The sequence below is a fragment of the Temnothorax curvispinosus genome, unplaced genomic scaffold, assembly GCF_003070985.1.
Source record: "Temnothorax curvispinosus isolate PA1 unplaced genomic scaffold, ASM307098v1 QBEX01017838.1, whole genome shotgun sequence".
NCBI lineage: Eukaryota > Metazoa > Arthropoda > Insecta > Hymenoptera > Formicidae > Temnothorax > Temnothorax curvispinosus.
The window spans coordinates 748,965-776,858 of record NW_020227618.1 but is presented as its reverse complement, the minus strand read 5'-3'; the positions used below and the strand labels follow the sequence as shown (position 1 = coordinate 776,858).

Sequence of the window (27,894 nt, the reverse complement as noted above, 5' to 3'; positions counted from 1 at the left end):
CCTAGTTCTTTTTATATATACTTTGACCAACTGACGACTCTCACTCAAGCACTTATTATAGATAGATAGATATGCATTCTTTGTACTACATGCTAATATTAACATGTTATTATAATATCTAGTACATATTAATCTTGTCACACACAGTATTTGATACCCGTATAAATTCACGTGTTTTATATGCCCCGTTGGTAACAGTGCGTAACCATGTGCTTAGTGAGACGTGAAGCCGTTAATCGTCCACTTGCTCATACCATCGTCGCGTCGTTGGAATGTCGCTTTCCGCATAGACTTAAATATAATTATCCAACCGGGCAAACAAGACTGAGATTGCATTCATTCTTTTGCGATGTTTATTCCAAAACAATAATAATCGGGATTAACGATATAATTTAACGAAATGCGCGACGACTAATTAGCAAGTCTGTGAAAGATAACGAGTCTGGGTTTGATCATAAATTGTGAATTTGATAACAACAATAATTAGTAATAATACTGATATATATATATCAGTATTATTACTAATTATCAGTCAAGATATATATATAACTATTACTTGTAACATGTAAAAAAATACACAATAATAATAAGAATATAAGCACTGAGTAAGCATCCTATATTGTAATTCTTATAATGACGATTTTATGATAAAATCACAAGCATAAATTCACCAATACTTCTTTGAATTAAGGAAACTAAATTCAAAGAAATTTATTTTCTTGCAAATAATAAATTTTTTTCAGTGTATATAATTAGATTATGTCTTAAGGCACTAAACCCTTTCCATAAATAAACTATAAGCGATTTATAATGGTCAAGTAGAGTCAAACAGTAGTCAATTGGCTTAACACATTACATACCTGTTTTTCCTTTAGCAACTGTGTCACCTCCGTGAATTTACCTCAAATACATAAATTGTTCACATGACTGTTTGAAATACACTAGTGGTATAAAAGTTTTAATTGTGCGAGATTAAAATACAAAATTAAAAATTAAAAAAGTATTGCAGCTACAAGAAATGATTTCAAATATTTTTTATGCAAAGGACGAATCCGAATTCGTAAGAAAATATGTGATTGAGAAATAGTGCGGTAAGTTCGAAACATAAAAATGCAATAAAAAAACATTTCAAAGTTTAATTTTTAAAATTATATTTTCAACACGGGGGTAAACTTACACGACTAAAAAGATATAACTATAGCATAAACACATAGATTAAACCTAACGGCTTCAGCTTCACGCGAAAATACGTCGTACGAAGTAATTATTTATACGAGGCTGTGTCATGAAGCTTATTAGATACGCGCATCACATGTTTAATTGCAAGATCTGTGGCAATGATACTAATCGTCAACAACTTTGCTGTTGAATGCGACACGGTGCAATAGTGGCGTTATTTCAGCGTTGCCGCAAATCGTTCGTCGACCGTTAAATAAAAGTATCTCGCAACGGTTCTGGGCGAATAGTCAATGATCCGGAACCAAAGCGATTTACGATGAAGGAGAGAAGGTTTTATCCGAGTATCGATTATCCACAGTCATAATTAGCAAGAAACGTGTATTTTTCTTTGACGCCTTAGGCCGCTCCTGACTTTCTTCGGGATAAGACAACCGGATCTGCTACGCATATCTTTAATAACCGATTAATCATTTTTTTCCCCGCGAGCTTGAGTCTCTTATAAAAATTCTTATCAGAATATTCAAGTGGTTTAACGAACATCGTTTAACAAACTCCGTTTAGATGCTCATTTATATTATTTATATTATTTATATTATTTTTACGCGTAGCATATTCTTTACAAAACACGGAAGTCAGCGAAATAGAATATCGACTTTGGATGTAGGTACTAAAATCAGATATAGCTAGCAAAGATCATTTTCGTTTACGCTGGCTGTTATCCAATAGTAAAATTAAGCACTCGCGTTGGAGAGTTGAGACAAGTATGTAACGACGGCTACATTATAATTGCAAAAATATCCGGTAACGATTCCTGCTTGGCACGGTTCGTATATTTACTGCGGAGTGTTATAAGTGTGGTAATATGTTACTTTTATGTAACAATGATAATAATATGTTACTTTTGTACGTCAAGGAGTCCGGTTCTAATAATATAGACGTAAAATGTATATATTATTGGCAACACCCCATTCAGGTTCAGAAACTAAATATTTTTAATTCGCAGACGTAATTTTTTAATAAAATGCTTTATCAACGAAGCAGATAATGAAAGTTAAATAAGTTGAATTAATCCGTTTATTTATTATTCATCTGCACCTAGATTCTCTCACTAATTCTCACCTGTTTTGCAATAACATTATTTCTCATTCCGATTGTCAAGTTATACACAATCGTCAATTATTTTCAAGCAACGTTATTGATTGATGGTGCAAGAGCAGATCTTCAGGTGTAGAAAAACATCAATAGCCACGCATTATCGGCCTGCTTTGCCATTGCATGTACAACGGCTGACAAGAAGCATTCTCGTGAAGCATCTCGGTCTGCGAGAATACAATGGAATTAAAAATGTTTGGCGTGTAAGTACGTAAAACTTGCGCGTTTAAACGCACCGCCGCAACACCAAACAGGTTCTCACGTTTTTGCATAATCTTCATGACATAACGAGGCAACATCTTCTGTGACGAGATCAAAATTGTTTCTTCTGAGGCGAGAAAAGACTTTTCGTTGACTTTTCTGGTATTTTTCTTCTATAGCTTTCTCAAGATTATCTTCACGACGAAGACATTAAATAGTTTTGCAATCAAGCACTTTATAATAATTAACAAGGCATCAGTTTTCATCGGAATATAATTATAAATAATTTCCACGGGAACGTATTTTCTTACGGATGTCAGGTGTACGCGGAAATAGAATTTTAATCGTATCGAAATTGGCAAGGTTCTTGAGAGAAGAAAATAAACATGTACCTATAATTCATAGTTAACGTTTAATCACAAGTATTTTAGAAAATGTCGGATTTTATTTATCGCAATGTTTCTTCTGCAAATTTTTTTCCGTTTTTCCGTTTTCCGTTCAGTATAGCCATAGAAGATGGAAATTATAAAACACAATACAATTTCTTCATTTAAAAAAATCGTTCCGTAATCTTTTAAATATAATATATATAAGATTTTCAAAATTTCAATACTTATGCTTTTAATATTTATATGCCAATTTCGATTTATTATTCTGACATCGGCAAACATTAAATATATCTTCTTGTTGCTGCGCTGGTTCCCAATTAAGTTTGTACCAATTCTTGAGTGCATAAATTTGCATTAGAAATATATTGCTGAGCTTCTGGCTTAAATTTAATCAATTTTCTTTATTACTCCATTCATATGGAGGTCAGTATTATCAAGAAGTAATCAAATCTAATTATAAACTTCAAATAATTAGAAGAGCAATGCTAAGTTTCAAAAATTTAAATTTTTGATTATATGTAATTTTCAAGGTGGAAGTAAATTATATTTAAATAAAAATGGAAAATATATTAAATATATAATTATGAATGAAAAAGTTATATTTTGCACGATATTCCGGCGACTAATTTTCAACTGACGAATTATAGCTATAAGACAGAAAAATTCAAGTTAATATTTCGATAATATTGAATTTATTATGTAGTTTTATATTTATTTCTATATAGTAATAAATAAGAAAAATTCTTTATTTAAATTTAAATATTTTACATTTAATATCATTATTTGCTAAAAAGTTTATTATTTATTTTTGTGTAATAAACATATTTTTTAAGGCTCCTGTTCACTCATTGCAGTCATCTTGGATTGACGTCAGAGTAAGAAAATATATCATGAAAATTCTTGCAACATACATTAAAATAAAAATATTTTTCAATAAAATAGTGTAATCGATAGAATAGACTTGTAAAATATACCAAAAACTCCCCTTTTGTTTGAGTAATCAATAAATAACCTACATGTGTCGAATTGAATTGTATCTAATCTAGGAAGAAAGCAAGTTGTTTGACAGCTGTCGAATTGAAATAAATATTTGCTTTTACATATTAATTATAACAAAATAAAAATATTCAGTATTTTAACACACTGCAATATTTTAAATATAAAAACACTATTCTAAAACGGAAAATAACGCTGTAAGTTGCAAGAATAATTTTTCACGTTATTTTTCACGTCTTATTCACAATTTTGCTAAGTGTGATGGTGTCAACGCGGACGTGACAATCGAGCCAGCAGGAGCCTTAAATATTTAGATCGTATGTAATACTTCTAAGTCGACGATTCAAAAATTTTAGAAAGAAAATTTTAATACATGCGTTCGATACTGCTCTTTTCCAAAAATATTTTCTTTTTCTTTACCTTGACGGAAATATTTAAAAAAATGTCTCACCTTGAGAGATGTTAGCAGCAAATTCCAAAGCGGCATTATTTTTAATTCCCGCGTCCAAGTCATAGGCACATTTGTTGAGGCTGGCTAAGATATACCACATCTTTGAAGGATCTCTCAAGACCGTGAAACCAGACTTCTGTATCTCCTGCAGAGTATAGTTTGTTAAAACGTGAAAGCCATCTGAAATTCAACAAAGATTCAAACGTGAAAGAAAGTTGCTGTGTTCATGCATATGTATACATATATGTAGGTATATGAGAATAAATGTATCCATGGATATCTGAACTGAGGGAATTTGTGGAGAGGGTTAATAGTGGATTAAAGATAAATGGAGTCTAAAATCAAACAGAGTTGCGGACAAATTCTCCGATAGTTACGTTATGATATATTAGACACTGCGGCAACCAATAGTAGCGCATCTAGTCCTTGTGGCTCCGCCCACTAGGGACTCCCCGGATCGTTTTAAAAATAAGGAAATGGCCCCTTGCCTTTCGTGCCCTCACCCCCGTCCATTCTTGAACACCATCACTGCCCCACTCCCAGCTAATGTCGATAGTTCCCTTTTCCTCCCTCTATCGCTGCGAAGCCGACCCGTACGACCCAGCGGAATAGACAACGGCGCGATGCAGGTGCCGCGTCACCGGGACGCATGGCGTTGGTTCCCTCCTTTTACGCGCCCAGGTGTACCCGGCCAACCACGTGCTGCTGTGCGCGCGTGTGCACATGACGAGAGCGAGAGAGGAAGAATAGAGAGCGATGGGAGGAGCCGAGATGGGGAAGAGTTCCGGGGAAAAGAACGAGAATATGGAGAAGGGATTTAGCAGCGTGACTTTCGAGTTCGCGCGCGCGTTTTAACTCATTGAACTATAATACTACTGCCACTACTGGAAAGAGCACACACATATTCCTATATATCAAGAAATACGGTAGTATTTCGCGCCAAGTGATGTACACCGCAGCAAGAAACAGAAAAAGAAAAAAAAGCTGCTACCCAAAATCTCTCTCTCTTAATTCCCGTTTCTGTTCTCCAACCATATATTGTTCGCTACGAACTTTCACCAGGCGACGCCATTTTGCATGAGATGCACTATAATACGCGAAAAGAAAGATATCGCAATACAGCGAATATAACAGTCTACAGTCTATTATTATCCGCTATTAACCCTAAGCTCTAAAGCAGTCGCGTAGATGATGATTTAGCCTTTTAATATTTCATTCTGTCCGTAACTTAAATCACTAACAAATCAACAATCAAACTCCCTTGACAAACTTGATAATATGCAATATACTTATTTAAAAAAATTTTAGGTATTGTTTCGGAAACACGCTGCGAAATTGGGCTTTTAAGAGACTTGGGCTTTTTTAATTATTCAAAAATTAAATTCAAGCCATTAGCATTATAGTAAGCTTATGCTTAAAAAAACTCACTGACATTGAGACTTTCCCGTTTACAAAAATGGAACATTTGTAATTAAGTTATATAAACATTACATTTTATAAGTTTCTATACGTATGACTTCTCCCTCCTGTTACATACTTTGTGATAAGGATTGTTCTCATATATCAGCCGAAGGAGAACGCATTATCGCATTAAATCCACTCTCGTTACTATGCGATTCTCAGTAATCTACGCTCGTGTTATCGGCGACAGGATCGATTACGTAATATGAGAGGAGTTACAAATGATATCATTCGGTTCCGTGAACAGCGCGATAAAACAGATGTGACAGGATGAACGCCTGTTGTGCATATCTCATCATGATACGTTTATATTTATTTCTTATCCGACCGAATCCTTTCGCAGAAGAGAAACGGAGAAATGTATATATAGCTAAAATTCGGGACCGATGAAATAATCCCGATAATATTTAGATGTGTCTCTCTAGTGAAGATATGAGTATGTTGCGCTATGACGTTATGAATGACTGTCCGTACTCTTTGATTATATTAATTGACCCGTCTCGTAACGAAGAAACACGATCCATTCGTGTAACATTAGTTAACAGGAATAATTTTATATTGTAATCGATATTTAAAGTATCTTTGACTGGTCTTAGCTTCTTCGCTATTTTCATAATCTTTTTTACTATTAAATTTTTTTGACCCTACTATATTCCGAAGTTATATATTATATTTACAGATAAATCCACAACTGTAAACGAGCGCGAATAAATGCGAATGAACAACTTATTTCAACGTGCGAACGCGGCGACACAAATTCTTAATCTTACAAAAAATATATACACAGTGAAACAGTGAGATATACGTTTAATATCCTCACGGTAGTTTAAAAACGAGAAGAGACTTTGAACTTAACTACAAGATCTCCAACATATGTAGCGTAAAGACGACACATTAACATTTGGAGATGATATAATGGATTAGTATCTAATAATTACTGCTTAATTAAATGGAAAGTTATCACATGTATGAAATTAATCTCTATCAGTTAATATATAAATACATGTGAACAAACACATTTTCTACATCCAAACCTAGGTAATCATTCTAGGGTGTAATCATTCTAGATGTAACCATTTCGCTGATATCCTTGGAAAATCAATAAGATGAACAAATAATTATTTTTTTTTTAAAGCCGTCAAAACGTGCAATTTTATATGATGGAAAAATGTTACCTTGAAACGTGCGATAAAAATATCATTAAAATGCAATAAAAGTAACGTAAGTTACAAATATATAGCCTTATCAGAGCATTATCGGCGCTAGAAAGACATTTTCATGTTATTATCATAAATAAATAAGGAACGTACATATGTCTATCAATATTTATTTTTCACTGTCTTCTACAAAAAATAAAACCTATCCAAACAATCTTGGATCATATTCTTGTGATTGCACCAAGAAAACTGGGAATTTAATTACAAAATTAAATTACCGAAAGATGTAATTAGACTAAAACATCTATTAATATCTATTAATTAATTGTCGTACACAAATCTTATACGCAAAAAATATAATAAAAATGTGATAAAATAATAAAATGTTTCACAAAATTATGTTATAACATTATGTTAAGTACCACCAAAGCTATTATTATAGTTGTGACTCATTTTTTACTTTGCTATATACCTATAATAAAGTGTATAACATGTATTTCAACTAGATACTTTAAAAATAGATATGTGCGCAAGTCTCTTAAAAGTGTATTGTTCAAACCGCGATGTACTAAAGAAACAACTTTATTAAATTCAATTTTGATTTTGAAGATATAAAAGATAAATATACATTCATATTAAATAAATAAAGAAACAAAATAAAATGTCTGTTATGGTGTTTCATTAATATAATTCTGCTGGAGCTGCTCCTTTCGTACCCTTTTAATTCTTTGACCCGATGCGCGCGATAAGTATCGTGTCACCTGTTATACCGTCTTATCGTCGCAATTAGCGTTAGATCATAAAAAAAGTAGTAATTAGCCAGCTTCGATCTGTCCGGCCAACAAAGACGATTATGCGAGTTTTATAGCAGTGGACTCTTTGATCACACGAGAGCGCTCGTTAAATTGGTGCCGCGTCAGTTTCGTCCTTAACGAAGGCAGAGCGCCGCCGACTTTGTTAGATCCTCATAAAACGTCGTGTTCCTCAACCCGTGCCACGAAAAATTTCTTGGGGTCGGAGTGTACATCGTAAAAAACTAACTATGAAACGCGCCGCTCGTAAAACTGTTTCCGAGACCGCGGGATCAGCATGAACGTTAACCCGAAAAATCTGAAAGTTCGATTCTACGTGGTGAATCGTGCCGCCAGCAAACTTTAATCCCCTAAGTCATTATTGCTTCTTGTTGCTATCAAATGTAAATCGTGTGCGTCCGACTCATATAAAAGGATCGTAAGACCTCCGGGCCGTCGTAAATCCTACTATTCTCGCGCTTGAACAATTTCAACATAAACCACCTCCAAAGTTACATGACTCAAAGGAAAATAACGCGCAATGAAGTAACTTGAAAGGAAAAAAAAAACAGTTGCTACCATTCAATATAAGTTTCTTTCTTATATAAGCAACTCAAAAGTATTTTCATCATTACGATCAATTATTCTAATACTAATCGTAATAAAATGTAATAAAACCCTTGCGTGTCAATGACAAAGGTATTCGGCAGCAGGTAGAGCAGTAACGATCACTTTTAACACGTTGACACGTTAGTCGAGAGAATCTGCGTATTTCGAGCTCGTCACGGACTAGGAGCTCGTATTGCACAGTCAAACGTGCCTCCCTCACATATGGATCGCGGCTCGGTATAACGTTGGACACGACATTGCATCAAACACAACATGCAGGGGTTGAACAAGCTTTGTAGCAATGATACCGTTGTGTCACCGCGCGTAATCGAAACCAAGCGTCGCGTCACCGTCATGATACGACTGAGGGTTCGTTTCGTCGATGAGGAGCGTGTGTGACACAAACGCAACCTAACCATAAATATAAGCCAAATATGTGATTTATATAAGCTATTTATCAATTTAAAATAATTAATAAAAAACAATCTAAAAAATAGGTGTAATTTAAAATATTTAAAATTAAAACAAATATTTATTTTTACGCGGGAACAAGAACTAAAACATACGTCGAACGGCAAATAGGTCTCTGATCTATTGATAAATTTGGGGAAAACGCTCGATTATCGATTATCGACTGGCCGCGGGAAATAATCCCAACTATCCTCGCTACCACACTATTTCCATAAATATAACCGAAGTCTCTGCAACAATTCCTCTGTCGCCTATAAAAATAGTAAACGCGGAACCGCAATAAGTTCCAGCGGAAAGAGTCGAAGGAACGGTCGTGAACGCAGCGGCTTTTACGAGACACGACATTTCGAAAGCAGTAAAATTCTATCCTGTCAAGCGTTCGCATAAAATTCTTGCTCGTCAGCCACTGTGGCGCAAACTCAGAGGGTGTAAGGAGCGTGCTCTCGATTCGCGAAAAGAAGAGAAAGAATAGATGTAATCGTAATTTCGTCGACCGCTTAGGCAACATGGGTAGCGTTAAAGAGGATAACGTTGTTTCTTCGTTAATTTCACTTATGTGTTTTGTGACTGTACAACGTCGTATTACTCGCAACTATAAAAGTGTAAAATAAACGCTCCCCGCCTCCAAATACATAGACAAACGTCTTAATCAAATGTTGCGCTAGTATTCTTTTACATATCTATGCATGTATGAAATACATCTTATGAAAAATAAGCGGTGCAGCCTCCGTTTTATGCCTATCTACATCTACGAAATTCATGCCTCTTAATTGTTGCCTGGCCATAAAATGAAATAAACAAATAGAAGAAACAGTTAATCGTAATTGCATGTCACCGAACTTTCAATAAAGAAAATGATGATATGTTTCACGGGTATCGAGACGAAGTAGTTGTGCACGTATTACTACTACAAAAGTAACGTTGTCTACCGATGCGCGAACGACGTACAATGCAGAACGAGAAAGAGAGAGTGACGCAGACGAGGCGACGAAAGCGAGACGAAGAAACCATAAACACACTCGGAGACTGCTCGAGATGCCGCGAAGATCGTTGCCCTCTCGGAAGAGAGAAGGCGAAGGTCGTAAAGATTTTAGGACTCTTTGGACACGCGAAGTTGGCTCGCGCGACGATTCGCGAGAATGAAAATGAAGCGTCCTGACCCGCGTTTCCACCGTAAATTCCTTCGTTCCTTGAACGTTTCTCGTGATTCGCATCGAGTAAGCATCGACCAAGAGAAATGACATATAAGAAGAAAAAGGGATGTATCGCGCCACGACGAACACTCGTACACGTGCGCGCCTGCAAGTGTGCACTGTCGTCAGATCGTTGTCAACCACTGGGCACCATAATATTTTATGACATTTTTGTAATAGTGGTAGGCTGCCTCGCACAGAGAAAGAGATACGAGAGGGGAGAGAAAGTGACAGATCATTTAACCCCGTGCCTCGTAAAAGAGAACCGGCTCGACTCGCTAGACTGTGACCAACTTTACTACCCACCCTGTGCACCCTCCTTCCTATCGAAGTGGCCCTGCTATCAGGTGGCCAAAGCATATCCCTCTACCCGTGGCTAAACCACCCTCAAAACCGCTTCAATATATGCGGCTTATACATTTAAGCGACTAAAAATCACACATCAAGATTTTGCTTTTTTCGATTTTTCGATTACTCGATTGCTCCATCTATTATTCCGCATGGAAAGATATTCTCCGTGACAAATGATAAACGATGATTGTTTTATAAAACTTGTGAGCAAAATGTGACAAGACTTTTGTTGAAAAGATATCTTAACTTAGTAATTTCTAAAATCAAGATACATAAAAACTAATTCTAAAAATCTTCAGCAACATCTGTTAAGAATTAAAAAGCACTATAAAGAAATAAATTCATAATGTAAATGATTTTCAACTAATCTGATAAATTCTATCAATGTACCAAATGAGAAAACCAAACACGCAACGTTATAAATACATAAAACGACGCGCTACGATAGTTTACTGCCAACAATAGGCACGGCCGAATGACAAACATTTTGAATTGAACAGACTGCTTTTACAGCTTTCTGCACCGTCACGCTTGATCGTCTGTCGAACATCACGTGCTATAACAAATTGGGACACATTAAAAGTGCTACTTACAGACAGTTACGCGAGATAAATCAATCTGTTCTATGGAAGAACATAATCAGGCGCGCTTGGCAAAGACATCGTAGCCGTAAAACGTAAGGGATACCCAAAGTTTTCTTTCCCTCAGAATAAGAATATGCGACAACAAAGAAGCAACGAAACGGAGTCGAGAAGGAGACAAAAGCCTCCGTAGTATCATCGCAATGCCTAACGTTAAACGAAAGTGAAAAATCGATTTTTTGTCGGTGTGCACTGTAGATTATATCGTCGCCAGCAAGTCGTAACTTTCGCATCAGTGACATGACGATGGTAATAACTAAGATCGGGACAAAGGGTGGTTTCATCGTAAGAGAAGGAGAGATGAGTCAAACTGATGCAGGAACTCGACTTGCTAACGCGAAAGATTCGCTTAACAGGCTTTTGACGCTCGCATTATAATCGTAAAGTCAACGAAGCAAAAATCCTGCGATCATAATCCATACGAGATGTTGATTTGTCGAATCGTATTTTGTACATTTGTCACAGATACAACGATCTTATATTATATTATGTATGATACTTTTATCTCGGCAAATTTGAAACAAGTTCAACACGAAAGTCATATTAAATACACTCTCATGTAAAACTTTTTTAAATTTAACAGGATTATCTACATTTTTCTATTTAATGTACGTAAATAGAAATATACTTCCAATTAAAAAGATATTTGTAGCTCTTGAAACGTTTTGTCGCCTTTATCGATATATTATTTCGAAGATCGTAGTGAATCAATCACGTTAAAATGTATGAAAACTGTAACTATAATCCGTAATATAATCCGCGTCGATGTTTTAATCGCAAATTATACTCTCTTTATCCTTCAACGAAACGTTCACTTCTGCATGTGGGTAGCCATTATTCACCTCGAACTAATCGCAAACTTATTGCCTGTTAATAGTGTTTATACGATAAAGCTATAAAGCAAACGCCTTGTGTGCAGCTTGCGCGTAGGAATGGCTACAAATATCTTGATCAGCTTGATAAATAATTCATCGCAGCAGCGATAATTCATATAGCATCAAAAACTGAACTAATTATGACAAAGAGCTATTTACATATTACAAAAAGCTGTATATGTAATTTAGCATTTTAAATAACAGCGAAAAGAAAATATCAATAAAAGGTATCATGTTATCAGAAAATATAAACTTATGAAGACTACATAACTAAAATAAAATAAACAATATATTAATAAATAGTAATAATATGAATAAGAAAAAAGTTCATACAACTTCGTATAAAAGTGCGTATTTAAATGCATTATTTTAACCTTTAGAAATTCTTATCCTACAATTGGTCTTGCCTATAGTTAATTAATATGTAACACAGTTTCATAGCTTAATAAATTTTGTTTGTGTTCACGAAAATTTCAAAACAGTCGCTACCTACCTGGGATAAGAGGCAACTTGCTAAGTACCGTGGTCGATAGATTGATCCCTATAAACTCAACCGATACGAGGCCCGTAATATAACAGTTATTCGTAAGTCAGTATATCGATTATTACACACAATTTAGATAGTCTTTAGACTTAATATAAGGCAGCAATAAAATTACATTTTAATTAGAATTCCATGAAAACCTATGTCTTAACATCAGGCTGTATTTGAAAAAATACACAAATATTTGGTAATAGTCTAGCAATAAGTACATAAATGTATTACACTACTTAAGGATTCCTACAGTAATATCTAATCAAAACCTAAGTATATCTTTGCAATCCCTGAAACACTACTTTTTCTTCTTTTGTTCTTTTACTTCTAATGTTGCAATAATACTCCTATTTATGTAACATAAAAAATAATCTGAGAATGTCATAAATGCCATCTCAAAATGGCACGTGCATCCTTGGAAATAGCAGTTCTATTTTTAGAGCGTTTCGTGCAATAAATCCATTCTTCTCGGTTCGATCAAAAGATCTGCGAGAATGATTATCGAATTTTGTAAGTGGTTAGTCTAAACGAAATGTCATCGCACGCTGGCCAAGCAAGAAAGGAAACCGACACCGAGATTTACGAGTGGGATTTTCGGTGAGGTCTACCGAAAGGGAGTTAACGATCGTAAAAATCTCAATGATGATCAGTATAAGAATACGAGAGTTCTCTCCGTTTCGTAACCGCAAACGGTATCTCTCCGATTAACTTTCCGAGAACGGTAATGAGGGTCTATTAGTACATATAAAACACATAATTATAAAAATCCATGGTTTAGGTTTCTTTCTTCAAGACATCTTCCGAATTTCATACTCTAACTAATTAGACTAGCAACATAATCAATAGTCTCGATAGAAATGTCTATCGATTAAGACAATTTATTGTGTTCAATTATATATATATATATATATATATATATATATATATATATAATTGAACGAGGTGTTATACTCCACACACACAGAGGTGATTACAAGTATAATATAATATAATATAATATAAATTATACGAAGGTATGCCGAGTGCAAGAAACAACAAACTTCCTCTTTAACTTAATTATCACATGAAGCAAACGAACACGAGCCAATTTCATAAGCCACACGTAGCTACTCCACGTAGGAATAACGACGCGTTATTAAAAGCCCGAACTTAATATTTTGAAATACAAGCTCGTAAAGCCAAACTTTACAATCCCCATATACTTGTAATCACCTCTGGAGTATAACACCTCTACAACGCCATGGCGTGATGCCGACTTTCCGTATTATCGGGTGTCGCGCCACTTTCCCATTATCACTGATCACGATAATACCACAAGGATGTGCCCATGTTAATTTCGATGATTAACTCCGGTGGTTAACCCGCGCACGTATACGCTGTAAATTAATTAGCGCGCATTTATGACCGATTCTGACAATGCACTTCGGAGCTTACGTAAGCATAAGCGAAATGCCCGTGATGTTTCGTATACGAAAATGTGAATTAGCCTTATCTCTGAAATTATTTTCGAAAACGACTCAAAAAATAATAAAATATATTACTTCACGAATCAAAAAAAATTACGTAAACAAAAACGCCATGATAGGAGAATAAGTTCAATGATAAATGTACCGTTCACGAAAATATCCCCTTCTTTCCACTGCATATTTCTTCGTTCTCATAAAAAGACTTAACAATCCCGTTGTGGTATTATCCCAGTGGGAAATTGTAGATGCATTGTGTATACATTGCTTTCTCTCTCTTTCTCTTTCTCTCTCTCTCTCTTTCTCTCTAGAAAAGAGAATCACGTTGTCAATTCAGGTTTAGTGGTTAGCTCTGTGCACAAACTTTCTTCGCTTCCTTCAACCCATTTCGGGGACAAACTATTTCGTCCAAAAGTGAACAAAATAACGATAACTTTTAAAAACGAGCTGGATCGTAAAAGCAAGAGCGAGCTCCTAGGCTTCGGCTTTGGTTATAAGTTCGTATTATATTAGTCGAGTTCGCATGACCCGCCGGCCAATGCCGGCGCTCGTAAAACCAGGGTTAACATTAGGGTGGGTTGTCAAATGAAAGAGTGGCTTGAGTTTCGTTGGAATCCCTGTGAACGATGTTATAAGCACCTACGTTCGTTCACTTATACACCAAACACTTTCCGAACTTGGAGGCGACAATGACAAACACGACGTGACGACTTTCCGCATAGATTATTATTGAAGAGCAAAATAAAACGATTCCGACACAGTCGCTATCCGAAAAAATTTTCTTATCGTAAATTTATAAATCTCTGAATATTCTTTTCATTTATGGCACACATTGCATTATATGTGACTTTATTTATTTGCAAACAAAAAATCCTAGCTAGCATACTTCGATTTCAAAAGCCAATCGATAAAAGAAAAATGAGGCAAGAAAATTGCGAGAATGTCGAACGTACTGGTCGATTTAGCAATCTCAGAGACAGTGTGAGAATTGTTCCTCCGTGAAAGACGATCTCTCTTTCTTCGTCGAATGACATTTTGATGCTCGTGTACGATATAACGGTTTAAAGTGTACGTGTGAGAGTAAGCAATAATCTTCTTTGCTTGAATGCACTGAATGCCGATCTTTGTTCCTAGATTCCGCAACGGAGGAGGTCTCACTATCTCGCTACTATATGTATAATTTATTCTATAATTATTTCGCTTCATCATAACCATAGAGCAGTACCAGAAGCGAAATGCACTTATTACTTTATCACCGGAGACTATCACGGTTCGTGAACTTTGACGTTCCATCGTATTTTTTTTTTGCGGAGGTTGCTCGGTAAAAGGCCGAATAACCGCAGAGTCATGCGTTTGCGTTCTTAACTGCACTATGTGTATACGTAAAAGTCGTGCGTAAATAACAAAATCCATGGATCGCCGATTCTCGCACTAAACTTACATTGTAATGTTTAGATCCTTTTTTGTACAATATAATAAACCGTTATGCACGCGCCCGATTTATATCGTTGAATTAAATTGATCAGCGCTAACACGCGCGCGCGCAACGTCGTCGGTATACCCACACGAACTTATAAATAATTATATCATGATATCGTCCCATGCAATATGATATCAAAAGGAAGTATATCTTTCCGGTTGTTCCTATTGCAAAATCTGTCCTAATGTCGGAGGAAAAGTTTCTTACGTAAAACGTAAGCAAACCTTTTTTAGCGGAAATAATTTGAACGATTAAAATAATTATTAGATTGTTACGCTCGTTTTATACAAAGCAATAAGTATATAGTGTGAAAAAGAGCCTACAATACGAGCTAAATAATAGGATGTCAACTTAATAAGTTATTCATATAAAAATTAAAAATTAAAAAGAGTAAGCGTTCCGAGTTAATTAATGGTTGCCTTTCTATTTATGACGCTATTAAATTCTACTTTAACTTTCGTCAAAGTCATTCCACACCGAATGTTATTCATGGTGTCACAGTTCTGATGTTGTAAAAATAAGTTAGAAATCACAATATACCTATAATCAACATCGACAGATCACAAATATTTCTTTGCTCGCGATGCTATCTTTTCTATTTCTCTTATTCTTAACTACATTAACTTAAAAAAATTAAAATATCCATGCGACTGTAATTGGTATCTGTCGACAGTTAAATATCTTTCCTTTCTTGAATCTCAGTTATCTTAACATATTTGTCATCGACATAAAACAATTTCACTAACTTCAATAAAATGTCGACAATGTCGACAATGAGCATGTTTTAATCACATTCAGAAGCGTAAAAATCGGAAGCATAAAATTTTGAGCAATGTTTTATGCTAAATAAATTTTCAAACAACGTAGCGTTGAGGATGCGTTGCCTCTTAAAGGATTTCACAAATGCACGGAAGATGAGAGATACCGGAGTAGAATGTGTGCAACAGGTAGGCAATCTCAGTTTTCATCGCGTACATACATGTATGTACGTTCGTCATGTAAGTGCAACAGCAAATAGGTGATCAGCATGACATATCAAGATATATTTCTGCGATATGAGTACATATATATACACTTAATAAAAATTTATAGATTTACTAAAAAGTAACTTTTTATTAAGTTTATTTTATATAACTATTTTTTTATTAAATTTATTTTATTTTTATTAAAGTTACAAATTATTTTATGTTATAAATATATTATATAGTAGCCATCAAGATTCAAGGAAGAGAAGATATTTATTTCTGTTAAGGTGATCCTAAAGCCATGATTCTAGCCGATTTTTTTCGGTTTTTTTCTTAGCACTAATCTTTTAATTGGCTTTATAGAAATGCAAAATTCTTGTCTAGAATTGAAGTACGCATCAAAATCTAGGTCATGGTGGTCGAATTTATATCGAAAACGAAAAAAAAATTAATATTTTTGGTTATACGTGACGACCACCACATATAAATTCGACCACCATGACTTAGATTTTGATGCGTACTTTAATTCTAGACAAGAATTTTGCATTTCTATAAAGCCAATTAAAAGATTAGTGCTAAGAAAAAAACTGAAAAAAACTGGCTAGGATCACGGCTTTAGGATCACCTTAATATGTAAATACGAATTACGATCGTGTAGATGTTTTAATTTTGTTTTTAAGTTAATATAATTGAAAGAGATATAAAAATAAAAAAGACTTACTGCGAATAAACAAGAAATCTTTAATTTAAGAAACTGCATGTGAAATGTATAAAGATTTAAAAAAATATCGTTTGGAGCAAACTACTTATAACTGTCGACATATTAATCTACAGTTCAAAATTACGCGATTGTAACATACAGCCGAAAATAAATAATCACACACATGAGAAAAGTAATTGCGCTTTAAAAAATCTAAAACTATTTTGACAGAGAGAAGAACACGTTCAAAGTTACAAAACGTAGTTTTAATTCCTTGCACAAGAAATTAACTTATTTCGGATTATAGTTAGTTATAAATGTATATTTTGCATATAGAGCATAACAAAATAATTCTTATTCAAATTAGCAAAAGAGCACAGTGCAGATGGCAGACAATGTCTATAAAACGTTGTATCGATCTAATAATTTGAGAAACTCGACAATGGTCATTAAGAAATACGGCTAAGCCAAGGACTAAACTAAATAAAAAGTATGTGTGTTTATTTTTCGTCTATTATTTTTATAAAGTTTATACGTTCATAAGATTTTCGAGATTATATCTTATTCAGAATATTTTCAAACATTGCAAATAATTACCAGAAAACGCTTAGGACAGCTTTCAGATTTATAGAAAACGTACGCGACTCGAGAAAAATGTATATTTTCGAGTGCATTGATCTGCAACAACTTATACGTGAAACTCTGATGACTCCACACAAGTCAATCTTATAATCATGATATTTGATTATAGCCTCATCGTTCCTACTAATCACACTATAAAATACCACTCGCATCGCGACGCAAAGGTCGCGATACTGTCGGCTAAATAATGCGTTATAGGTGCCGATGCAGCTTATGCGAAGTATTCAAATGCCAGACGAATTTCATCTTGTATATAAGCGCATTGAATGACATAAAAGACCAGGTAAATTCGTGGCAATGTGACGCAACACGGTTTTAGATTGCTGCAAAGCATGCTATCACTATTGAATAAGAACAGTTCACCGTGACTCGACATAGATATGGGATGTATTCTAATTTAATTTGTTGTGACACTCGCAGATAACATAAGTATTCCTCACTGCTTACATTAATTATGTAGTAACTATTGGCGGAATATTCTACAAATTATCTCAGAAATATTGCACAAATATTAATAGAAAAAAAAATACAATCCTCTGGACAATGTAATTTGAATGATATCTCGTGTAATAAATTAACACAATGTGAGACAAATCATATCTTCATTTTTATCATTACCTATCTTTCCGATTTCTTTATACATGATAAAATAATTATCATTTGTCTCATCTAAGCAATAAACATGCAATTTATTATATAATGTATAATAATATGTCAATATTACTTACACTTTTTGAAGTTGGTCAAAAACCAAGGCATTGGTGGTATCTGTTAAGAAAAGAATAATAATAACAGTAGTACACAGATGTATACGGTAGTATACTGGTAATAAAGAATACATTACGGTTGCGATATGTAGTACATTAGCATACAACATACAACAGAATTAAAAATTAAAAATCTGCTTGTTCTCAGATTTTTAATTTTTAATCTTATTGTATTTAGGGATTAGTCGCTCGATTTTAATATAAAAATAACAAATTGAAAATATAAATCAATATAGCTCGAAACTTGTTTGTACAATTTTTCCAAGTTACGAATTGAAACTTTTAAACTATTCATTTATAGATTTCATAAATTGAGTCTAACAAAAATCAAGAAACTAACAAATGTTTAGAAGTTTATAATTGCATGATAATCCACAGCTGTTACACATTGCCAATCGATGTATAAATATATATATAGAGACAACCCTCTTATATCTAGATCCGTATCTAAATACCCGTAATAATCTTGACATAATATAATAAATTCTTATCCGTAAATGTTTTAATAAATATTTAAAATTAATTTAAAACTATAAATAATTCGTAATGATATCAACTTAAAATCGCAGCTTATGTTGGTTATTTAATTATTATCAATATTATCGATAATTGCTTTAAATTTGCATTTGCGCATTTTCAAATATAAACTCCATTAAAATTTTTTCTTCAAAATTAATATAGAAATTGAATCTATAAGCTGCTTTCTAAAAGTGCACTAAAATATTATGATGTACTACATCATGTAGAAGTACCTATGTTTAAATTAAAATGTGATCAATAATAAAATGCACAAATATATCCTTAGTTATAGAATGAATATTTGATCAATTTTTCGGAACTGCAATGTGTGTATGTGGTTACAAGTTTCTCATTCAAGCTTGAAAGACAAAAATAAGACTAACCTCTTCAGGTGCTATTTCTTTCTCTTCATTCTTAAGCGCTCGTTTCATAGCTATGTTCCTTGCCGATAATTTCTGTTCCGCAACAACTACATGGCATATTAAACAACCGCAGTTTTGGTATGCGCAGTATCTCTTGTGTCCTTTGAGCTCAACGTTCTTCACTCCGTGACGTTCGCATCGCTTACATTTCGGTGTTGTCCGCTTATAACCCGTTTTAGAACAATCCGAATCTGTTGACGTAGATTCATTCTTTTTCTCTTTATTCATGACGTTCGCAGGACTCTTTAATATTAATAGACGGAAAGCCGATCTTCTTTTTCCTTGTCGCGATCTCTTGCCGAAATCGAAGAAACCGATTCCGTTGGATCTGATCTCGTTTAAATAAGATAACGGTAATTATTATCCGTTATCCTATGCATAGAGCTGTGTTCGCGAATCTTTCGTATCGCTATCTGTATAGCTCTACTTTCTGAAACATGCAAGAAATTATTTTGACCATTTTAATGAAAAGATAAAAAGAAAAATAATTAAAATTAAAGAATTGTTAAAACTGTGGCAATATAATATAATACCTTAGCAAATAGCACGAAAAAAGAAGAAAAGGGGAATTTTATGTAAACATTTGACACATCTAAATTCACAAGTCATGATAATATCAGTTGTATAATACATACATGCGAGTCAAGTATATAGCCGGTGTTTGTTCTATTTCTCTAATGATCGATGTATAATCAAATATCATACTTCGCCTGTGTGCAATATTTCTGGTGAAAAATAATTTTTAAAATCTATTTGCGCGGTAACCAAAACTGTAATCAAAAGTTTGCTGACTCGGTCGATTTACAATATAATAAACGTTATTCAGGAAATAACGACATGTTTTATCTACTTGGATTAAAATAATATAATGATGAGTATTCGTTTCTTTAAAAAGATGGCAATGATCAAATCTTCGATCAACTATAATGCTGTAGTATGTAGAGTGTACAGAGTATAAAACAAAAACAATAATTGATTAAAATTAGGTTTATAGAATGAGTTCAATATGCACGTACAAAACGGCTAGTTCGCCGAAACAAAAAATGCTACACACATAATTTATAAGTGTGCGAAAGGAAAACAAAAGAAAACTTAGAGATAGAATTACGAAAAATATATCTCGAGATGATGCATATGACAAAAATGGCGCATCTTTCAAAACAATCAAAACTAAATCGAAAGTGAATCCTACTAATCTGTCATTGACTTCCAACATAAACTAATACGATAGTTTGTGTAAATTTATCTGTTTTTTGTAACTGGCCCGGCACAGGATGTATTAAAAGCAAGCTAGCGACACTCGTGCAAACATTCTAATATTAAGGCTCCTGCTCGATTGCCAAGTCCGCGTTGACAGTACATAGCATCACACTTGGCAAAATTGTGAACTACAAGACGTAAAAAATAACGTTAAAAAGCTAAATTATTCTTGTAACTTACAGCGTCATTTAACGTTTTAGTGTAGTGTTTTTATATTTAAGATAATTGTCGTAGTTAAATATGACAAAGACTCCCATTTCATTATAATTTAATATATAAAAGCAAATAATTGTTTCAATTCGACAGCTGTCAAACAGCTTGTTTTCGTCCTTGATTAGATACAATTTAATTTTACATGTGGATTATTTATTAATTACCCAAACAAAAGGGGAGTTTTTAGTATATTTTTAAGTCTATGCTATATATCGATTACAAACGCTATATTATTACATGCGTATCGACGTTAGTTAAAATTGACGAAAAGCGCGGTATTATAAGAATATGTCTTTGGATATGTTGTTTGTTCTGGAATATGTGCAACAACGAAATTCTGTAAGATCTATAACCATTCGTGTATTCAAGTCTCAAGATAAAGGATACCCGAGCCTGAAATGGGTAATGGATAAGTTCTGTATCTCTACAAAAATTATGATAAATCCTGACACGGCTAAAGCCACTATGAAGGACACGAGAGTCACGACCTCGTGAAGGTAAAGATACGTTTCTCCTGGCATCTCCGCAGATGGTTATGGTAAGGTGAGGTAAAAGATACGCCATACCAGAGAAATACAACACATCAAAACCTGTCTCATTAAACATTCGTGGCTTATCTAAGAACGAAAGATCGCAAATCACAGATTTAAAAAACGGCTAACTATCTCAAGTAGAGCAAAGTTCAGATTCCGCCGGGTATCGCAAAAAAGATGGGAATAAAAAATGATATCTATTATTTAAAAAAAAACAAATGTGATATTTTAACATCATTAAAAACGCAATCAATAATTAACTTAATAAATGATAAATTCTGAAAAATTATATTGCAATTATATAATTATAGACGTAATAAAAATTTACTTTCGCAGAGCTAGTAGAATGTTGGTAAATAATAATCAAAGGAAAAACTATTTCATTTATTCCTCAAATCATCCAGGAGTATAGGTTATAGTTCTATGAAGTATGCATAGTTGATGTCGCTTATAGAACGAAGACACTCTAATAGCAGAAAAAAACGTAGGTGTTATCACCAGCTGTACATGCATATAAAATAATTTCATGTACAACTTTATGAAGAAAGTTTCCGTAGAAAGTATATCGCGCGCATCGATTCAAATATAAATGTTTTATATGATGTACAGTGTACACAATACGCATTATGCAACACGTAATCTATTAGTAATCTCTGATATTAGGCATGACTAAATATAAAATTGTAAGTTGTAAAAGTTGATAATTGATATAAAAATAAATTCTAATTTTCATGCAGAAAAGCAACATTAAGGGCCAGTTCCACAAACGTCGGTTAACTCTTAACCTTAGGTTAACTTACTCTTCGTCTCTTTCTAAGGGAGACGTAATTAAAGGTAAATTATTCAAGTTAATCAGTCTACATTAATTGATATGTAATAGCGAAATGGAATCTGTTATCGAAATTACAATTGCTAATGCATTTGTTCTCGAATATGAGAATGCAATAAGAGACGATGCACATTTTAAGCAGAATCGCGGTGCGTAGCCAATTATTTTCCAACAAACACGGAATCTGAAAGGTAATCATTACTTGGAATTCCGAATATACTATCATGAATAACTCTAAAAAATAATGTGAGTCGCGAAGCAAAGCGTCGTATGTTATTAAGAAAACGTCAGACAAAATCAGACGAAATTCCTTTACAAGTTTACTATATCGCGTAATTATTATATTAATATTTAAAACGCCCATTGCAAAATAAAAACTTCGTAAGTATTATTTTGTATCCCGCAATTGAAAGTCATATAGTCGCCTTGAAATATACGTTGAAGGCATCACATCATAATTAGAATGAATCGTAATGATATTGAACGACAAGCTAATCTTCTTACATCTCTTATAGTACATTTCATGTGTAGTTATATATTTTAATACTGCCAGTTAATCGTTATACACTTTTTGACAATGTCAACAAACGGTTATAAAGTGAATCATTTGACAACTAATTCATTATACAATATTGATAAATTTAAGTTATATTTAAGTTATATTTTTAAAGCGTATATCAATGCATAAATCCTGGGATAAGGCGTATATCCTATTCCTGCGTATATCAATAAATCCTAAATAGTCAAACTGACTGATAAATATTCTTTGCAATATATCGGATTAAAGTTACATTATTTCGTCAATTTATAATACATAAACGTACATTTTTTTCACAATTCTAAGAAAGAAAGAAAGAGAGAGAAAGAGAGAGAGAGAAAGCGCATCAGCGTTTAGTAATGCTACAACCTATTATTACCTATTATATTACAACTTATATTGTTTTTCTTTTTTAATCGTATAGAAACATTCAGCTTATTGTAAGTCAATGTTACGAACATTGTAGAAAATCAGCGACAATATATTGTTTATAGCACATGTCATATTGGCAATGATCGTTGTTTCCCTTTGCGATAATAATAATGGCTGTCAAAAGCTTATAAAATCTGTATGCGCGATACGAACAACTTATAGAGTCATATAATTCACAATGTATTCCGCAATGTCTCGACCAACCATGGTTGCAATTACTCACAATCATATCGATCGTATTAACCAGAGGCAACATAGAAATCAGCATAGAATATCGCAATAATCTCAATAACATAATCCCGAATAACGTCTCTTAATATCAAGATTTTAAACCTGTAATGATAATGTATTCGCACAATTAATTAAATTGTTATTAAATCTTATTCATGATTCTTAGGAGAAAGCATCTTCAGATTTCTGAAATTCAGAATATTTATGTAATTCTCTTTTTTTCCTGTTGTGCTTTTTGTTGCCAAAGAGATTCATGACAATTCCGTCCAATCTAGCACTGCATATTGCAAAGGACATTTATCAAATCCGTATTTTAAGATAACGTAACAGAAAAATTGCCAGGCACTGTACGCTGAGGTATCTATAAATAATATGTAGAGATATCTGCAAAATAAAAATTTCGAGCATATCTCACTGTGCGCCAATTATATCTATATATATAATATACAGTAAATTTATACTATACACTCGCGAGAGACTTAAGATAAATCGCGCGTTATACGACGCGTACGCGGTTTCTACGAAACTACGAACAGCGAGATAGAGCAAGGAGCCCAACCACATCGCGATAGGGAGCGAATACATCTCCGCCTAGTTACATTGTATCCCGTTCGCGCGACTTTTTAACTAACTACGACTTCCTGGCACGTCGGCGTGGAGGCAGATGCCATCGGTACAGTCACTCGCAAAAGTGTTACTTTCGGACAAACTGCGAGAACGTAAAAAATTATTTTCATAATTTCTGCCGTTGCGTGCGCGTTATTCTTGTTCGCGTTATCATCACCTCCCTGGACTTTTGCGTGTAATTATTTTAATTGTTGCTCTGCTATTTAACAAAATGTGTTCTAACGCAAGGAGGATTAATATTACATGCTTAACGCATTTTTAATTTAAATGTATGTTTTAAAAAATATAAAAGTATTCAAACTATATTAAATATACAATTTAAGTCTATTTTATATTTGCTCAAATACTTTTGCGAGTGACTATATTGGGTATCGCGTGAAAGATCTCGCCTAATTTAACTCAGATTTCTTTTAACCTTGTTCTAATATTGCTGTCGGCCGTTACATCTCTTTAACTAATTTGTGTATTTACTGTTTCTAGTGTTTATAATTTTTTTATTCAATAAATTTGCTATTATTATTAGTAGTAGTAGTATTATCGTCATTATTATCATTATTAATTACGAGCAAAATGTCCGTGCTTATTATTAAGAATTAGGACTCATTATTAATATAATACATATTAATTCGTATAGCACCATCAGTTGATTGCTTATGAAATGTGATAAGATACAACATATTCTATAATTTTAGCATATTTACCAAATAATATTTAATTAATATTTTGTTAATAAAACTATACTAGAGAAATCTCTAACACAATTTTAATACAGTCTAACATAGTCTCTTTGTGGAAAAACGTTAGCGTACATTCGTACATTGTGGATCGGAGGAAGCGAATTAAATCGCCTATATATTTTTAGGATTATATTTTTATTGCGTTCCATGCTCGAGTATCGTTGATCTAAAATTGCACTTTTAATGACAAGGTAACCATAAGCAGATTAAGATCGATAGGCAACTGAATAAAAAATCGCGTAAGACCGGCAGTTAAAGTTACTTAATTGACCGAGATAAAACTTTATAAACTATAATAACTTCTGCGGGACAAAAGGGCAAAGATAATAAAGCAGAATTGCATAAACGCTCGCAAGAAGCTGCAAGTTTCTTTGCATGTAGGCAATTGAAACTTTCGTGTCGTCGCAAACTTGGCAGCGTTGAATGATATCGGATGCACCGTAAAATTTGCGCGCAAAATTTTTCGATCGAGGCATGTTTCGAATCAAAATGCGCCTTGTATTTTTGTACATTTATATACAAGTGTGCTAACACTTCTTACTGTATAATCATTATACAAATAAAAGATAAACGAGCCAAAATGGCGATAGAATACGTTCTATCCTTTTACATCGTTACGTGTTTGTTATAAACACAATTCCGAAAGATAGAGTAAAAAAAATAATGTAAAGAGTGTATTCCTTTTAACTTATAAGCGTGTATGTATAATGTATAATTTTTTCCGTAATAATGTTGCGTCAATAACTAGCATTCTATGCAATAATCTTATCTGCGACAGTATCGCTTAAGCTATATAGGTATCATATAATATATTGCCACACAACAACTACGCTAGAATATACTGCAGTAAATTTCTTCGTTGTAAATTATTCCATGAGAAAGTAGCTGAAAGTTAATACCGGTATTATTAAACTCCAGCTGAAGCTGCGCGCGCAAGAACGGAGTAACTCTCACCTTGATAACGCATATATAAAGTTTTTTTAAGTAATTATGCCAATTTACATGTAACTCCTAATCAAAGCGCGGCCTTTCCTTTTTATGTTTTCTTTTATTACAGTACGTTGTTCGCGGCTCATTTCTTTGGCCATAAGAGTTTTTTACATCGTTTTACTGAAAGTTAGCGCGCGCAGCATCTAAGTTCAATTACCGGGGAGGCAATAACAAGTTCATTGAGATAGAAAAACTCACCCTGTCATCTGTCTCTCTCTTTTTCTTTCTATCTCCTTCTCTCCCTCTCGCTGGCTCGCAGTGGCTGTTTCGTATAATGAAGGCTTTGGACAAATTGACGGTGTTCGAGAGAGGATCCACTGGCTCTCGTCACACGCGAGCACTGAATCTAGTAATCACGCGAGATCCGCCGGCGCGGCTCAATCGAGAAGAATCCCCTCACCCGTGTATATCTCGCATGCAGAATTCTTCTGCGTAATTTATCCGTTACCGCGTGGCCGGCCGTAGCACTCTGGATGCGTTACACGTGCCGCGCTAGTGTGGCCGCGCTTTAAATAAGTATCGTGGCACCGCGCAATTTCGTTACGCGCGTCTTCAGCGGTGCACGATGCACGCACGTTGCGAGGGCACACCGCCGATCGCAAGCAACACGAGCGACGGGGACAGGAGGGAATTGAAAAGGAGAAAGGGAAGGGAAAAGCGCGGCAGGAAGTCTCCGCCTCCGGAAATGGACAATCCTCCCCTCTTTGCCACTTATCTCGCACGCTTTCTCGTCTCGCCCTTCTTGCCGTGCGCACCTTCTTTCCGCTTTTATTTGCTTATATACAAGATATATATTATCTGTCTATCTTTTAATAAACCTTGTCTTGTTTTTTTCTTTTCTTTTCATACGATATGCGGGTACGATCTAGAAGCACGAAGCAAGCAGATGCAAGCCGGCAAAAGATAAGTGGTAGCGCAAAAATTAAAACGGATGGCAAAACCGCGGGCACTCGTGTCGCACACGCGCACTTCGTCCAAGGTCTCGTCTCTCCTCCGCGCCGCGTATCACACTATTCTATCGCCGTTGCGTTGGTTCGCCGTCCTTCGCGTGTTATTCCTCTCTATCCGTCGCCGACAAATTTTCTGCAAGTTGGCAAATTCGCAAACTCCGAACTAGTTCCGAGATCCGTCCCGGCAAGTCGCTGCGCGAGATGAGAATCCAACTAGCGCGAAATTGAAATGCGGAGACATGGGGGGAAAAAAACAGCGAAGCAAACCGAGCACACTCGTCGGGGTCAGCCAAGAGACAGCCGTCAACACGATCGATGTGCACTTGCATGCAGTCCGTAACTTACTAAGACCGCCGGTAACCAGGGGTAGTGGACGGAGGGATTTTTCCCACCACTTGGCCATCTCCATCGCAAGTGCAGCGGGGACCACGTGACTGGCTCGACAGTCTCGTACTTAGATGGAACGTAGGGCGCTTCTGGGGCCCGTATACATTTTTTAGTATTTTTTTTTTATTATGTTAATTACGTTAATAATATAAAAATATATGAAGAATTGGAAATTCATCAAGACTGGAAAAAACAAAATAAATTTATTATTAGCATACACCACTGATATTATATATCTTTCTCTTATATATTATAAGTTTTGTAAAACAATTTGAATTAATCTTTAGATTAATTTAAAAATAAAATTAAAAAATATATAAATTACAAATTCTAAAGAGCATGGTCTATGAAAAGCAGACTTGTACATTCTAATTTAGTTCCGTCCAGATATCTGTAACATCGCGCAAAAATAAACTTTTAACTTTATTATAACCATCTAAGTAAATTTTTTAAAATTAAGTTATATAAATAAAACATGAGTTTTAACTTTCATTATCTTGCTCCATTTATATAACACACATATATGGATTTTACTTTTATTTATTCTTATTCTTCCTATTATTCTTAAAATAAACTGTATCTTGTTTTTGGAATATGATATGTAAATGTATGTGAGTGTCCGCAGTGTAGTCAGCTTGAATCCGTGGATAATTGTAAGCCCAAATAATTGAGCGAATCAGTTGTATTGTATCCCTGCGGGACACAATACATTTGAAAAATTATAATATTAATAAATTATATTATATTTAGTCGCCTC

The 27,894-nt window shown here is 34.3% G+C and overlaps 1 protein-coding gene and 1 long non-coding RNA gene across 2 annotated transcripts in view; both read right to left on the bottom strand.

Moving 5' to 3' along the window:
* LOC112467874 overlaps positions 1–3,126 on the bottom strand; it is a 36,002-nt gene extending 32,876 nt beyond the window's left edge. The window contains exon 1 of the long non-coding RNA XR_003042336.1: positions 2,299–3,126. This is a non-coding gene — a long non-coding RNA (uncharacterized LOC112467874). The remainder of the gene's footprint in view (positions 1–2,298) is intronic.
* A 15-nt stretch (positions 3,127–3,141) lies between these two features.
* Positions 3,142–27,301, bottom strand: LOC112467873 (protein doublesex-like). Its single transcript, XM_025036761.1, has 5 exons — positions 25,999–27,301; positions 19,372–19,840; positions 18,431–18,470; positions 4,369–4,548; positions 3,142–3,568 (listed from the first exon to the last, which is right to left on the bottom strand). Exons 2-5 carry the CDS (start codon positions 19,636–19,638, stop codon positions 3,447–3,449), a joined length of 609 nt encoding a protein of 202 aa, XP_024892529.1. The 5' UTR covers positions 19,639–19,840; positions 25,999–27,301; the 3' UTR covers positions 3,142–3,446.
* Positions 27,302–27,894: the final 593 nt, after the last annotated feature.

What these genes read in the sequence shown, in the direction of transcription:
- LOC112467873 (XM_025036761.1), bottom strand. Translation starts at nt 19,638, where the DNA reads ATGAATAAAGAGAAAAAGAATGAATCTACGTCAACAGATTCGGATTGT. An exon ending in TTTGACCAACTTCAAAAAGT is followed by an intron (nt 4,549 to 18,430) that starts GTAAGTAATATT and finishes GTTGAATTTCAG; the next exon opens with ATGGCTTTCACGTTTTAACA. An exon ending in TGCTGCTAACATCTCTCAAG is followed by an intron (nt 3,569 to 4,368) that starts GTGAGACATTTT and finishes TCTGTCTTATAG; the next exon opens with CTATAATTCGTCAGTTGAAA.